This window comes from Lolium rigidum, chromosome 6, assembly GCF_022539505.1.
Source record: "Lolium rigidum isolate FL_2022 chromosome 6, APGP_CSIRO_Lrig_0.1, whole genome shotgun sequence".
NCBI lineage: Eukaryota > Viridiplantae > Streptophyta > Magnoliopsida > Poales > Poaceae > Lolium > Lolium rigidum.
Genome location: NC_061513.1, coordinates 64,517,368 through 64,534,125, shown reverse-complemented (window position 1 = coordinate 64,534,125; position 16,758 = coordinate 64,517,368). Strand labels below are relative to the sequence as shown.

Here is a 16,758-nt window from a genome sequence, read left to right as displayed (position 1 = left end):
ATAATTTAATAGTAATAGGACTTACAATATTGATTGATGTGGTTGTCTTGAGGAACAAAAAACTAGATCATGGCATAAATCTAGAAAACACGAAAACCACATCCTAGGTGCTAAACCGTAAATGTCTTGATGTAAAAGAACTAGAACATGGAAGAACCCTAGTAAATTGTTGTCTATTTGCTGGCACAAAACACGATGGCTAAAAACAAAGTTGCCTTGCCGGCCATCAGAGTTCATTTTACACTACGAGACCACTAGGAATCCATAATTTGCTCAGCAAGAAAAAAAACTGAGTTGCCGTAGCCGAACATACCTGGCACAACAAAAGCCTTAACATTGAGAAACTGAGTTGCCTTAGGCTGACATACCTTATATAGCTTGTGGAGCAATGCAGTTGTAATGTAGATGTAAAAGTAGCATACCGAGGTCACATAATAATTTGAAGTTGCATATGAACAAGATACTAGGGTTTTTTTTAATACAAACTCATATGGTTTGTGCTACAAAATGTTTCCATGGTACTGAATATGTAGGTGCACTAGTACTAATAGTTATGTAACTCGAAAAACATCACTATTTATCTGCATATGTACATAGTTGTCTACTAAACAGTTTCGGTAGCATCAATAGATCAGCTATAGAATTTTCTCCGTTGACTATGCTGACGCCCCCACACACTTGTTCTTGTCGCATTACTCTGAAAATTTGAAACCATATCACAGAAAGTAAGTATTTGCTTGAACATGATCCATGCATGCAAATTAATTCAGTATACTACTTGTGGGCATCTGGTGGTAACTCAAAAGTAAACAAAGTTGAAGAAGCAAACACAACTCAATGAAACCAAATATACAACATAACTATCTTGATATAAAAATAAGTAGTGGATGTGGGGTGCATTTTGCTAATGTTTGTCTGTACACAACTTAAGCATGATAAGCAAACAACTAAACCATGCTCACTACACAACTTAGTTAGATGCAACAACAAATTTTCCCATATCTATTACTTGAAGATTGAAATTTAATGAACTTTCTAATGTTTTCAAATGTGAGGGTTGGATCTCAATGTTCCCTGAACTGGAGATTTTGCATGAATGACATGGAGTTGTAGATTTGCACTCAAGCTGACTCACAAGAGATGGTTGGCCAATCTCCAGAACCAATTATACTCAACCAAGGGGCAGTGGTTGATGGTTCTGATGAAGGGGCAAGGGCGCAGCACCATGGGCCGCCAAGCACTGCAGTTAATCAAAGCAATCCCAGAACTACATTGCTTACAAAATCTACAACATACCCTAACTAGGAAGGAGCTGCCGATGAAGCTGGCATGCATGAGGAAGTTGCATCCAGTCCACATGAACCATTTATCGGGTATTCTGGATGCAGTTTGACATTATTGAATGTGCAAGAGTACATTATAATGCTTATGCTGCAAATATTGGTTTCTCCATCAAGTCGCATACATCAAAAAGAAAAGCTCATAAAAATGAACTCAAGAAGCAACAATTTGTGTGCAACAAATTCCGCAAACCAAAAAAAGGAAACGAGGGAAGATAATTAATTTAATAACTGAGAGAAAGCAACAAAATATTAATGACAGGGGCAACTCAGTTAACCATAGTATTCAACTAGCTACAATGTGAAGCACAAACTGAAAAAAGAAAAAAAAACGAGACTAACAGGAAAACCAACTTAATAACTTTCAGATGTGAACTTGAGCATGCTGACAAAGGCAACTAACTTATAAACATGGGCCAACTTGTATAGGTTGGCAGAGGGAAAGAAAAACCTAGATATAATATAAAGCACACCTTTTTTTTGGTAAGAATCAACTTAAATAAATTCAATACCAAGTTAACCATAATAATAAAAACAAGTTAATTAAAACCATGAGCCAACTTATGCATGTTGATGAAAAAGAAAAGGCACAAAAGCTACAATATACCTCATAGGAAAAACCCTGTGGCAACTTCGAAAATATAAATTCTTCAGTCCTTGTCATCCCAACAAAAAGACCACCTCTTATGATGGCGCCAACACCTTCTTTCAACTACTTTTTTGCCAAATCAGCAAAAAATGAAAACTCATGTTAGACAAAAATATGTGGCAACAGGCAGAACAAAATTTGAATCAAAAATGGAATAAACATAAGCTGGCATATTTACTACCAACCTTCTAAAACAACCCATTGCCTTTAGCATCCATGCATGTAACAACTAACAAAAATGTACTACCCTAAACAAACATTGAGAAGCCAACTTTCCTAGGTTCAGACAATAACTTAACCAATGTTGGAAAGCCAACTTACCTAGATTCACAAAAACAACTAACCAAAAATTGAGAAGCCTACTTACTTAGATTCATGGGAATAACATGTTTGTCTCTTTTGTCATTTTTTTGTTTCCAGATTCAAGTTTTTCTGCTAGAAAAGCAAGTTCCTAATTAAAAGTCACTAGTAAGCTCAGGATTTCCATTAGTTGTTTAACCAAGAAATAAATGCATGGGGGAACGCAACTTAGTTATGTGATATTATCATATAAAACAATTTAGTCAGTCTGACCAAGCAACTTAGCCAGATGACAAGAAGCAACTAAATTAAATCAGTATACTATTGAGGAGCATTTTGGTGTAACTCAAAAACTTCAAGAATGTTGACAAAAATCAACTTAGTTAGATGATGCAACCAACTTAATCATATTGATAAAATCAACTTAGTTAAAGGGAAGGAAGAAGCAAAAAAGAAACTTGCAAAGAAGTAATCAACAACGTAGCTGTGATCCCAACATAACCTTCAGAAAACCATGAAAGTAAAACATAGAAATATCAGAAATGAACATGCATGCTGAACCCTTATCATGAAGTTGGCAAATCAGCGTGGGATTCGGGAAGCTTGACACATATGAAGTGGGCAGCTTGGCGAGGAATTCCGGAAGCTCGACGCTTCATAAAAATGAGGAGTGAACAACTTACTTAAGGGTATGAGCAACTTAACTACCGTGGATAATCAACTTAACTAAAGCGATTAGAAACTCTATTAAAGTGAAACATAGCATAGATATTGCAGCAAAATAAGTAAACAACTTACTTAAGAATATAAACAATTTAGTTACCAGGGATAAACAACTTAACTGAAGTGACTAGAAACTCTTTAAAGAGAGTTGAAGCGATTTAACATAAGATAAGGCGGCAAGATGCACCTAGAAGTTAGCCATAGCCGTTCATATCCCGGCATCATCTAAGCGTCGGTCCAGAACCTGCCACTGTGCATCCTTGCAACTCGCCAACCGCCACCTCCGCGCGCGGACAACCGTGTTGCCGGGATGAGCCATTGAACGGTGCTGCTCCTCCATGGAGGCGGCGTTTAACTGAAATGGTATTCATTTAACTACACACGATACACCTTCTTGTCGTCTCTAATCTGCTGCTCCTACTCGCAAGGACGATGATATTTGAGAGTTGAGAGCATTTATCCCTGGGCAAAATAGCCAAACAAGAATATGTGCACTAACCTGTGTGTGTGTGTCTCGCTGGTGGTTGGGGCTCGTGGCGGGAGTTTTGAAGGACGAAGCCGTCTATGGAGTGGAGAGGTCAGCGGCGGAAGCGGATAGGGCGAGCATGGCGGGCTGGCGGCTACCGCTCTGGAATGGCCTGGACCAAACCAAACGTGGGCAAGTCGCTGTCCGCGGCTGTCAGAACGGAGCGGGTCGCGTGGCTTGATCAGGTGCACCTGACGGCCCACGAGCGAGTGCTCGATTTGTCAAATAGCATCCAGGTAATTTTTAGCAATTGGGATAACTAATTGGGGTGTGATAGATTTGTGTCTGAATTTGCTAGGTACATCAACAGCATCAGAAGGTGATTCGATCAGTATTCACCCTGCAGCCATTTGTTATCATAGGTGTATTTTTCTTCCCTAAACCTTCCTAAGATGAGCATCTACGCACACATTACTGCACGCACCTAGGCCGGCACCTCTCACTCACATGCGGTTCAATCCATCCGTGCTATACAATCCTAATTCCACACACATGGAGATAAGCATGTAAAGGATTAAATAAGCTAGTTCTACACAAGTTGATGGCTTGTAGAGTTGGGGGTAAACACAGGAGTACTAGAGTCATGGCATCTGCAATACAGTTCTGAACTAGATAAAAAAAAACACAAGATGGTGTGGCTTCTACCATCAGAGGACAGCGGGAGCTATGCTCTTGCAGCAGATGAGTTCCCCGGCGGCATGGAGGCCGGCCACGTGGGACCATGGGATCCCGATCTGCGCCTAGCTCATTAGGGACGAGCCGCCTGGAGGCCTTGACGCCCTGTGCTGGTCCAGCGGCAGCAGGGATTAGCTCGTGAGGCTCTTGTTTGGCGGCTGGTCGGCCAACATCCCGCCGGGCATCGGTGGCCAGAGATGAGGTTGGGAGGTCAGTACCAATTCGCCGTGGCAAGCTCGCGGCCATCGGTGTTCACCCCAATCTGCTGTCTCGCTTCTGGTTGGGGCTCGTGGCAGGAATGGGAGGGGGGGTTCTGAAGGGCGAGGCCGTCTATGGAGTGGAGGGGTCGACGACGGAAGCGGAGGTCCCTCGCGGCGCGGCGGAGAGGGCGAGCCGGCGAGCATGGCGGCTGTCGCGCTGGAATGGCCTGGACCAACCCTAGGGATTGAGGGTGAAGAGGCATGTCGGTCGGAACGGAGCGGGTCGCGTGGGTTGATCACGCGCATCTGACGGCCCACGAGCGAGTGCTCGTTTTGTCAAATAGCATCCGGGTACTTTTTAGCATTTGGGTATAAAAATCCGTATAAAGTTGAGAAAATATTCTTTCAAGAGGGGGGAAGTAGTAATAATCCATTCTAAACCGAATCCGAAATTACATATTCGCCCCTGCCTCGCAAGTGAACAGAACAGAACAGGCTAGCCCCTTTACTCTGCTCGCGTTCGTCTCCCACACAACTTCCGTCCCACATACGCCGCCGCACCCGTCCAGGAGGCTGCGACCGGCGGCAGCGGCGACCGGAGTCCCAGGTCGACGCGCCTCCATTCGTCCCCGTCCGCACCCTTCTCTCCGCCGGCGTGCACCACCCCGTCGTCTCAAGGTGAGCTTCCTCCGTCGATTAGTCCCCTCCTCTTCGTCAACCCTGAACCCTCCCTTTTCAGTAGTGCGCAGCTTTGGTACGACTTTTCCTTTTTTTTTTTCCCCCCTTGAATCCAGTTCCATGGAATTTGCTCTGAACAACAGCATCCACAAGCCCGCTTTCTTCTGCGGTCCAGACCTGGAAACCAATTTGATGTAGCCGATCGTGTGGGCTGTGTATGAATATAGGTCGTAGATGACGGGTTTGGTGATGGAATCTCTAGTATTTGGGGTTTACGCGAGGTGATTTTTTGTTGTTTAGGATGGAAAATTTCGCCAGATGGCGTTATTTATTTTAGCTGAAACGGTTGCGGAAATCTCGTTTTGTTTTGATGGAGGTGATATGCATATGCGTAAATTCGTTTTATCAGAGGAAGAAAATTCTAGCTGGTGTACTTCGCGAAATGGTTGCTGGTTCTAGGATTTTGTAGATTTTTTGTGGCATCAAGATGTTCTGTTTTGGCTAGGAACACCGCTGATGTTTCAGAATGCTAATCTAAACCCCCTTTAACGGAAAACCCTTGGAAAATGCTCCTTCCGAACATATATGGTGGTTGGAATAGTGCTGTCCTAGAATTTATTATATGCTGCTTTTGGCGGTGAACTTCCGTGGCATTTTGGGTCTGCTTCAGTTGTAAGGAAATGTTCAGAGCTCTAAAGTTAGACATACTCCTGTTTCGATCATATAATATTCTCCTGGTAAATTTTTATGTGCTTTACAGAGTAGGCGCAAAAAACAAGGCAAAGAGAGAGTAATGTGGCGTCGCTGGATTTGCTGCAGCCGTCAAGATGCCGAGTTTGATGAGCATGAAAATGGGCATGTCAAGGCGCCAACAAGTAATGTAGATGGTACGCTCGTTTTAACTTGATTGTATCCTCTATTGATTATGTTATAATTGCCATGCTATGTGAACTTAAAACTCTGTTCTGATGCATGATCTGAGATTTGCCACCATTCTAATATAGAATCTGATGTTGTCTCTTCTTTTCCAAGGAATGAGAAAGGGTTTGAAAGATTCTGCTACTGTGAAAGCCGAGCCACAAGATTCAGCTCTCTCTATCGATATTCCTGTTCTATCTTTGGATGAACTGATAGAAAAGACTGATGATTTCGGGGCAACGGCTCTGATAGGAGAAGGGTCTTATGGGAGAGTGTACTATGCTGTCCTTGATACTGGGACAAAAATGGCTGTGAAGAAACTTGATTCCACTGAAAACGAGACCAGCTCGGAATTCTTGACTCAGGTTGTCTTTGCTATTAAAGATTGAAATCATTCTCTTGGCTATATCTTTGACGTTTTTCAACGTATGAAGTGTCTGTAAGCAGTAATCCTTATTTTCTGATGTTAGGTTTCCTTGGTTTCAAGATTGAAACATGACAACTTCGTAGATATTTTGGGGTACTGTATGGAGCGTAATCTTCGTATAGTAGCCTATGAATTTGCAACCATGGGTTCTCTGCATGATATTCTACATGGTATGATTACGCGTATCCGTCATACTCCACAATTGGATAGAAAATTTCCTGTTTTCATCTGCAAGAATTGGGTTGGTACATGTATTGTGTATTTGTAAGCAATCTGTTTCCTCTGTGTTAACAGGAAGAAAAGGAGTACAAGGTGCACAACCTGGTCCTGCACTTGATTGGATGCAACGGATGAAAATTGCTGTTGATGCTGCCAAAGGACTTGAATATCTGCATGAGAAGGTTCAACCTTCTATCGTGCATAGAGATGTTAGATCAAGTAATATCCTCTTATTTGAGGACTTCAAGGCCAAGATTGCAGACTTCAATCTCTCAAATCAGGCTCCAGACATGGCTGCTCGGCTGCATTCTACTCGCGTGCTGGGAACCTTCGGCTATCACGCTCCAGAGTAAAATTTCTCTACTTAAAAAACTATAGAGTGCCTATGATGAGTTAGTACTTGGGTCACTAACAATTACCAAATGCCTATGACGAGTTAGTATTTGGATGACTATTTTGTTGGTAAATTTAATTTTGTGAGTTGTGTGCACTTCTCTAATGGACTCTGCGATATATCGATAAACTAAGTGATATCTACATAGTTTGTCAGAAGGGAAAAAAAACATGTTGAGTTGACAAATAAGCACATCTAGAAGCAACATTAGAGATCAATCCCACTCTGGCATGCATTTGACATACTGGCTCTTCTATAGGAATATTTGAGATTTTTATGTTGATGTAGAGCCCAGCCCATCGTTACTTTTCTATTGTTACAACATTGTTGCCCCACTTGAGATCAGTTATATGAAAAGCCTCATCAAGCTTGTTTGGCCAGGTAAGACTGGCTTATTGTAAACTAACATTCCAAAAAGGAGAAACTAGTCCAGGTGGAGGGGTCTCAGTTCCAGTATTTAGCAATGTAGCCATGAAATTGAAGTATTTTATCTGCTACTAACTAGATCTGTAGAAACAAGTCAAGCCCACTTAGCAGTAACCACTCTGGTACTGTGATACTGACTATAGAAAATCTTGCTTGAGCTGATGCGGTTGTCTGCAGAATCCTGAAAATAGACAGTACTATTATTAAGTAACATCATTTTGTAACGTGGAGTGTGTCATAAACTTTCTGCAGGTATGCAATGACTGGTCAGCTGACCCAGAAAAGTGATGTATATAGTTTTGGAGTCGTTCTCTTGGAACTTCTGACAGGAAGAAAGCCTGTGGACCATACAATGCCTAGAGGACAGCAAAGCCTGGTTACATGGGTAATGATCCTGTTATAGTTTTACTCATTTATCATAACAACAAGACCACGTCACCATCATTACACGGGAATTTGTTAGTCAGTTTTCTGAGCATATGTAGCTTCTGTTATGCAGGCTACACCGAGGTTGACGGAAGATAAGGTTAAACAATGCATAGATCCCCGGTTAAATGGTGAATATCCACCTAAAGGAGTTGCAAAGGTCTATCCCTTCTACCCCCGTTTGTCCTTCCATGACAACTCATGTGTTGCTCTGTCAGTGCCAGTTCCGTCCAAGCATGATAACTCATCCATCTTCTTAAATACAGCTTGCAGCAGTAGCAGCTTTGTGCGTGCAATATGAAGCCGAGTTCCGTCCAAGCATGAGCATTGTGGTCAAGGCTTTATCTCCCCTAACCTTGAACAAGCAAACTCCCCCTGCACCACCACCAGCAGCTATGGACAGTTGATTCACACACAGAATTAACCAAAAAATAAGTAAGTTCAGGATACCTGGTTTGCAAGTTTGTTCTGCCATTAGATTCTCATCGAATTTATGGGTCACAAAAGTAATGTTTGTGTTGTTACGCAGGATACCTTTTAACTGAAGACGCAGGATGAACATAGTTCGCTTTCCTCATGCTGCTATCTCTTTTAACGAAAAGCTTGGATGATATATATGCAAGCCAAGATATGCAGACAACAGAGCCATCACTTGTCAGATCTCTGCAACTAACTGCATTAAGATGTGTTTTGGTGGAAACGCCCTTCATTATGTGTAACTATGGGATATCTGTAGCGAACAATGTCCGAAATATTCACATTTGTTGAAATTGGACTGTAAATCCTTACCTGGCTTTTTGACGAAAATGCAGTTGGATCCTCCCTGGCAGCTATAGTAGGTGTTTAAATTCTCTTGTGCAACTATATGGATATAAGGCCATACTTTTTGGGGATCTTCATGATAATGCATGAGCTGAGGGAAATAGAACTTGCAGTCATCCTCAGGGCATCTCCAACGACCCGACGCAAACGGACGTGAAGAGAAGACGAATGAGCAAACCATGGTACCGATTGAAGTGAATTAAATCGGAACGGAGGAGGAAGTAGCTATCACCAGATCATACGGTGCAGACCGTGCGGAACAATGTTACGCCTTCGGACTTTGCCACTTTGGTGCTAAGTTGAGTGCTTCAACGGAGGCATTTAATTTGGCGCAGCAGCTGGCCCTTTTCCAGGTGTGTAGAGTGTCAGCGTGCGAACAAAGTGGCTCACAAACTTGCTATGATTGTATGACGAGTATGGCAAACCATCGTCGTGCATAGCTGGATAGTAGTGTTTCCCTTGAAAACAATATCGAGTAATCCAAAACAATTCGTCGGTCCCTTTCTCAAGCAACCGATATGACACAGTACAAACAAACAAAGTCCAGTTTTTTACTAGCCTCCCCTTTCTCTCACGCGTGAACAGTACTTTGAGGGTCGGCTTCCCTCTGCCGGCTCCTCTCTCTATCTCCTCCGACGGCCTCGCCAGCCGGAGTGACTGGGAGAAAGGAGGCCGGTTCCCCTTTGTACATAGTAGTCCAGGTCTTGTGTTTGTTTCCCAAGTGAAGTATGGCGTTATGCCGGTGACCGAGGCTCTTGATGCTTCCAGGTGGCGCCGGGCGGCTGGTAATGGAGATCTTGCTAGCGGTGGCGGCGTGGTGCGTGCGGCTGGTAATGGAGATCTTGCTAGAGGTGCCGGCGTGGTGCGTGCGGCTGCTACTCAAGCTCTTCCTCTCCTAGTCCTTCAATAAGCTTGAGGCCCAGGCTCTGGATTTAGCGTTTGAAGCCATGGCAGGTATTCTCTGCAGATCGACATCGGCTGCTCAAGATCTAGATCTCCTGCTAGCTGTTCGCCATGGTGGTGAGCACGGCTCGGAGCTCCTACTCTCCGGCAACCTGCTCTCACCGGGGTACGAGTGGATCTGCTCTTGTGAGCTTCCATGCTCGTCGTCACTGACATCACCTTTGCTTGCCTTCCTAGGTTCGTGGCAGGTTCGATGGTAGGTTGATTCTCCTGCCGTGGTGTCGGCGTGCATTTGGTGCTCTGCTTGAGTGGCTTTGGAGTTAAAGAACCTGTTCTGCTTGGAGCATCTCTTCTGCGTCCCGAAAGAGGGCGCTGAAATATTTGGCCAAGGTGTGCTCGGCATGTTTTCAACCTCCATTCGGAGGCCCTTCTTCAACGCAGGTGCTGAGAGCTTTGCCAGGCTAAAGGCAAGTGGTTTCGTCCCACGCGTCGTCCATGGCTGCAGCGTGCTGCGTTCTCTGCTCCACAGTGGGGAAGAGGATTGACTAGATTGCAATCTCAAATATTTTAGCAAGGTCCTTTTTACAAATACTAGGAATCTATGTGTAATTTTCTTATTTCTTGGGGTTCTTTGTAACAAAATTGTACCTCCACTGTTCGAGCCCCTTCTGGGGCGCTCCGCTGTTAAAAAAAAAGATATGATACAGTACAATATTTCCTCTTTTTTTTCTTTTGGATCTGCCGTGTTAAGTACAGAAAGTAGCAAAACCATGTGGACATGGAGAAACAAGAAGAAGCAGAGATTAAGGAGGCGCTTCCTTCTCTGTGTTGAGAACTTGTGATTGAGACCCAAGAATGTTATTGATGCTTCTTCAGGGCTTTATATAGTTCCTGAAGAGATGCCTTTGAGGTGGTTTACAAAGGTTTGTGACTGTTGGCAATACATATAGTAGCGTTTGGATCACTAACTTCCTGCTTAGCTAACTATTCCTAACACTCTCCCTTCATCCCTTGGACACAAAATTCATCATGCATTGTGGGAATTAGTCCTGGCGAAGAGGCGCGCACGGAGCGGATGCTTGATGACAGTGGTGAAATCCAGCGTCTCCGCCATGTCCACCTCCTCCCCTTCCACCGGCGGCCGCCACTCGACGTCCATCACCATCCTGGCCACGAAGTACTCGGCGTGGTGCATCCCGAGCGAGTAACCCGGGCACATCCTGCGGCCCGCTCCGAAAGGCATCATCTTGATCTCCCTGCTGCCCGTGATGTCCACGCCGTGCCCCTCGGCGCCCTCCAGGAACCTCTCCGGCCGGAACTCCCGCGCCGCCGTCCACACCGTCTCGTCGCGACCGATCTCGGCCACCAGGAAGTTCACCTCCGCGCCCTTGGGCACCATGTAGCCTCCGATCTCAACGCCACCGTCGCCACTGTGCTGCACGCCGTGTGGGAGGAGGAAGTGGCCCGGCGGGTGCAGCCGCAGCCCCTCCATCACGACGGCCTTCAGGTACGGCATCCCCATCCCCTGCAGGTCGTTGAGCTCTGGGTTGGCTCTCACCTCCTCGTACACCTTGGCCTGGACGTCGGGGTGGTTCACGAGCTCGGCCATGATCCACTCCAGCAGGGTCACCGTGGTGTCCGTCCCGCCGTTGAGGAACTCGGAGCAGAGGCTGACCATCTCGGCGTCCGTGAGCCGGACGTCGTCGGCCATGCGGACGGCGAGGAGGGACTCTGCGTAGCACGGCGGGTCGCCGCCGGCGCGCTCCGCGTGGATGAGCGGGACGAACACCTCCTCATGCCTGCGGCGCACCGCGAGGTACTCCGCCCAGCGCCTGCGGAAGAGCCTCTTGGTGACCGCCGGGAAGAAAGCGAAGACCGGGAAGGAGGTGAAGGCGACGAGCACCTGGTGCTGCAGCTCCTCCACCTCGTCCATCGCCTCGCGCTCCAGCCGAGCGCCGAAGCACATGAAGACGAGCAGCTCGAACATGGCGCGCCGCAGAAACGGCCTCAGTGTCACGGCCTCCTCCTGCCCCTGCCGCTCTTGCTCTCTGAGTAGGCTGGAGACGAGGCCGTCGCACGCCGACCTTCTTGCGGCCGCGAAGTGCGCGACGCGGGCCGGGCTGAGCGCCTCCGCGGCGAGGTTTCGGCGGAGCAGGCGCCAGTAGGTTCCGTACGGGGAGGAGCTGATGTCGCGACCCCCGGACGTGAACAGGCGGGTGGGATCGACCGGCGGCGGCCTCTCCGCGAAGGTGGCGCCGCCCTGGACGAGCGCGCGGTGGGCCATCTTGCGGTCGGCCACGAAGATGAGCGTGCGGAAGAGGTGGATGGAGATGACGGGGCCGTGGCGCGCGTGGAGGTCGACGATCAGCGGGCCCAGGTCGAATATCGACCGCCGGAGCGCCACGAACTTGGCGAGGAAGAGCAGCGCCGGCGGGCCGGGCGGGAGCCGCGTCTTCCCGCGCCCATGGCCCAGAAGCACGAGCAGCGAGACCGCGAGCGCGAGGGAGCCTAGGAGGAAGAGGGGCGTGGTAGAGGTGGAGTACGAGTCCGCCGCCTGATCCATTGCCGGCCGGTGTGCTTGTTCGTTGCTGGGCATGCACCAACGATTTTATACTCCAACTACGTAGTCCGTCCGTACTACTACTTCGTACTGCACCTTCTGCTAAAGGTTCGTGTCAAGATTTCATTTGAGAGTTTGAGTTCTTCTTCATCTCTTTTCTTCTGCAATGGACGGAGACTTGCGAAGTTTAAATTCTCAGCTCTTGGGGACAGTAGAGTGAGTGGTGGAGATGAACACTACAAGACGACGGGGAGATAATACACGGCCACTAACGTCTCGACTCTCGAGTGGTTTACATGAATGAGAGCGATGTGGAGGAATTCAGTGGACACCAAATCGCCAAGGAAAGGATAGATATATAGATCATAGATGTGCATGGAGGAGAAAGATGCACACTTGATCAGTACTGTTAGATGTAAAAACACCTCGACACGTAGAGTAGTACTCCAACACGTCTACGTGTTCAATATGTACACGCCACTATGTGGTTTTTCCACCTATATAACATGCAACACGAGGCCCAACGGATCATTGTTTCCGCCTAGGTTAATATGGTATCAGAGCCTGCCTCTTCCACCTCCTAGCCGCCGATCCACAAAAAAAAAATTCGCCACCGCTGCCGCATACACAACTGCCACCGCCGTCGGTCCTTCTGACCTGCCGCCGCCGCCATACACCCAAAACCCAAAACCTACAACCTACAAACACTGCCGCCGCAGCTCGCTACATGCCCCTGCAGCCGCCAAAACACAACCCTAGCCACCGCCGCCGACTTTTTTTTTGTCCGCCGCCGTCGCTTCCAAAACCCTAGCCGCCGCTGCCGCCCAACACCCTACTGCTCCAATGTTGTTTTCCTCATTGTCGGCCATCCTTGGTGTGGCCCTCGGATCACCTCCGTCTCAGAAGTTGACACGGGGCAACTTTCTGTTCTGGAAAACGCTCGTCCTTCCGACGCTGCGTGGCGCTCAAGTTCTGCCCCTCCTTGAGGGCACTGACGTCGCCCCGCCAGAGTTCATAGAAGAAGAAGATGCTGACAAGAAGAAGATCAAGACCGCAAGCCCGGAATATGCTGCATGGATCGCTCGAGATCAGGCGGTCATGAGTTATCTCCTGAACTCGCTGTCCCCTGATATCCTTGCGCACAATGTTGGTCTCGAGTCCTCGGCTCAGGTCTGGCTCAAGATCAACACCATGTTCTCTACTGCCTCTCGTTCCAAGGTCAATCATCTCCGTGATGCTCTCAACAGCACTAAAAAGCTCGAGCTCTCGGCTACGGCATATTTGCAAAGATGAAGGGTTTTTGTTCTGAGCTTACTGCGATGGGCAAGCCCGTTGATGAGGATGAACTCGTTGGCTACATCTGCCGTGGCCTTGATGGCTCCTATAATGATGTTGTTTCTGCCATTAATGGCAATTCTGGTGCCACCTTGGATGATCTCTTTGATCAAATCAGCGCTCATGACATCCGCCAAGCACATCTCCAAGCCTCGGGTGATTCTTACACCCTTCACGCCAACCTTGTTCGCCGTGGACGTGATCCTCGTGGGGGTCCCGACCGTGGCCGTGCTGATGATGATCGTGGCCGCCGCCGTGATGATGGTGGTCGCCGAGATGATACTGGACGCCGCGATGATCGGCGTCGTGATGATTGGCGCCGTGAAGACCGGTGCCGCGATGATGACCGTCGCCGTGATGAACCTCCTCGTCGCCGTGATGACGCTCCACGTTGTCGGGATGATGATCCTCCTCGACGTCGTGATGACAAGCGTGATGGTGGTGCTCCTCCCCGTCGCTGTGATGATGGCGACCGCACTGACCGTTGCCGTCGTGGCCGCCCACTCCTTTTGTGGATACCACGTGCCAGATATGCAAGATCTATGGCCACCCTGCTTCTGATTGCTGGTGGCGCTATGAAGGCGATCGTGATAATTCTGATGATGATGATCGTGAAACCAAAGCTGCTAATATGGCATCCTATGGCGTTGATACAAACTGGTACACTGATACCAGTGCTACAAACCATATCACTGGAGAGTTGAGCAAGCTCTCTACTCAGGAGAAATACACTGGACAGGATCGCGTCCAAACAACCAATGGTAACGGTATGCAAATTTCTCATATTGGTCATTCAACTTTTCGCACCCCATATCGTCGCATGCATCTTAATGATATCCTTCATATTCCTAGTGCCTCCAAGAATCTGCTTTCTGTTCATCGATTTACACTTGATAACCATGTCTTCATTGAATTTCACCCCTTCTTCTTTTTGATTAAGGATCAGGCCACGCGGAGAATACTGTTTAAAGATCCGTGCTATGGCGGCCTTTACCCCCTCATCCCCTACATGACCGACGCCTCCAAGCAAGCCTTCATCACCATCAAGCCTTGCTCCTCCACGTGGCATCGTCGCTTAGGACATCCTTCTTCCTTTGTCGTTCAGCAGATTCTTAGGAAAAATAAATTTCGTATACTCCAGAAATAACACCTTACGTGCGTGATTCGTGTCAATTAGCAAAGAGTCATCAATTGCCATATCCTGTGTCTACTAGTGTTTCTACTGTTCCTTTGGAACAAGTGTTCTCTGATGTCTGGGGTCTAGCACATCTGTCTGTTGGCAAGAATTCATACTATGTAAGCTTTATCGATGTGTTGACGTCAGAAACCCCCTGGCGGGCAGAGACGGGCAACACCGTAGAGCCGGGAACAACTAGGGCTGCGGCTGGCCCCAGTCCCTCAGAGCGACGGCCCGCAAAGCCTCCTGGTCGCACGCACCGATGCCAACTGCAAGGGCGTGCCACCTGACCTATACCTGGTCGAGGAAGGTGTGGATGATGCCTCGCTTAGTTTCTCCGCAGGGCACACACGTAAACGTTAAATACGAGCCTCGATCGGCTCTCGGGTTATCCCGTGAATCGGCTCAAAGAGCCGATCCACCCATGATTCGGACGAGGTGTCCGAATATATGGTGGTCCTGCTTGATCAAGGTAAAGCTGATGAGATCTACGACGATCTGGGGTTTTCACCGCATAATCGGATCATCCTACTCACGATTGGGCCTCGCGCTCGCGCACGGTGACCGTAAGCCGATCCTAAACAGGGCCTAAAAACCAACACGAGGTTGATCCCCGGAACATCCTTTCTAGGGCTAGCAAACGCCACCCTACACGCCGCTGGATCCTCCAACCCTTTGTAAGGCCTAACTATTGCAGATATTAAACTAATCCTTGTAGAACAAGGAGCAATCGTAACGGATCAGATCTACTAAACTATGATCAAGCGGGGTGCCGCCCCTACACCTAAGATAGGTGTAAGGGCGGCTAGACATGCAAGGGTTGCACTACGAAAGCATGTAATATGAAGAACAATGCTAACCCTAACATGTCTAAGATAACTACGTTGCTCGCCATCAAAAAGGCTTCGGTACGAGCAACGCATGAACAACGTGGGCAGGCTTGTGCTGCCTAGATCGCAAGATGCGATCTAGGCAGCATGATGCTTACCGGTAGAAACCCTCGAGACGAAGGAGTTGGCGATGCGCCGAGATTTGTTTGTTGTTGAACGTTGGTTGTTGTTTATTCCATAAACCCTAGATACATATTTATAGTCCAGCGGACTTTCTAATGTGGGCGTGCACCAAACCGTGCACGAGTAAGATTCTAACTTCTAAACTAAGATGCGATCTAATATGTTACGTGATACATGGGCAAACGAGCCCAACTTGGTATAAAAGGCCGATTCACGTATTTCTTCCATGTATATATCTTCAAATCCATCTTGATCGCGGCCCACCTCCGACTCGGTCAAATTCTCGGTGATGACACATGCCCCCTGGTTTTGGAAATGACATTTCCAAAATCATTACGCTTTCTTTCGTCGGGTCATGTCGTGGCAGAGCAGAACTGCCGCAGAATCCCCATCATGATGCCTTGCCCCTTCCACTTCTCCACGTGGCCGCAAAACTCTCCTGTTGGGCAACATCTCCTCGGAAGCTGCTGTGGCATTGAATCTCTCTCATATCCCCTTTATTTAACCGTTCTAAACAGCTTGCGTCTCCTTCGTCCTCCTCGCACTAGCACTAAAAACCCTCTGTGCCGCCATGTCTTCTTCCTCTTCCTCCGAGTTTTCCTACGGGTCCGACTCCTCCCGCGAGACGCCGCCGGAAATTCGTGCCCCGGAAGACTGGGACGTGGAGAGCCATGCCTCCTCCATTTGGTCTGAGGACGACAAGTCCTTGACCAGCGGGGATGAAGATCTCCAGTTCCTCGCCGACGGGGAACTTGAGTCAAAAAGCGAGGACGACCAGTTCTCCTGGGACGGCTGCCCCACCTCTGAAGAAGAGGGAGAAGAAGACAACGACGATGACGACTCCCTCGAAGGCTATCCGCCGGCGAAACGTCTCCGCATGTGGTGGGACGACGACAGCAGCGACGACGAAGACGGGGACGAAGCCCCCGTGGAGGGCTACGGGAGTAGCGATGTCGTTGCCTAATCGACGGTACCTCGGAGGAGGGATCCTCACGAGGGGGAGAAGAAGTAGGGGCCATAGGGCGGAGTGCACACGGGACGGTGGTA

The 16,758-nt window shown here is 48.0% G+C and overlaps 2 protein-coding genes and 1 long non-coding RNA gene across 3 annotated transcripts; 1 reads left to right on the top strand and 2 right to left on the bottom strand.

Moving 5' to 3' along the window:
• Nucleotides 1-445: 445 nt before the first annotated feature.
• LOC124667328 lies at nt 446-2,503 on the bottom strand. Its single transcript, XR_006991223.1, has 2 exons — nt 1,948-2,503; nt 446-697 (listed from the first exon to the last, which is right to left on the bottom strand). It is a non-coding gene; the product is annotated as an uncharacterized LOC124667328 (long non-coding RNA).
• A 1,073-nt stretch (nt 2,504-3,576) lies between these two features.
• On the top strand, nt 3,577-8,689 carry LOC124662716 (PTI1-like tyrosine-protein kinase 2). Its single transcript, XM_047200521.1, has 11 exons — nt 3,577-3,774; nt 3,837-3,900; nt 4,892-5,091; nt 5,852-5,978; nt 6,124-6,374; nt 6,480-6,606; nt 6,731-7,004; nt 7,728-7,860; nt 7,975-8,061; nt 8,168-8,336; nt 8,431-8,689. The coding sequence occupies exons 1-10, from the start codon at nt 3,577-3,579 to the stop codon at nt 8,306-8,308; spliced, it is 1,602 nt and encodes a 533-aa protein (XP_047056477.1). The 3' UTR covers nt 8,309-8,336; nt 8,431-8,689.
• A 1,779-nt stretch (nt 8,690-10,468) lies between these two features.
• LOC124659347 (cytochrome P450 89A9-like) lies at nt 10,469-12,507 on the bottom strand. The gene has a single exon (XM_047197248.1). The coding sequence runs from the start codon at nt 12,220-12,222 to the stop codon at nt 10,654-10,656; it is 1,569 nt and encodes a 522-aa protein (XP_047053204.1). The 5' UTR covers nt 12,223-12,507; the 3' UTR covers nt 10,469-10,653.
• Nucleotides 12,508-16,758: the final 4,251 nt, after the last annotated feature.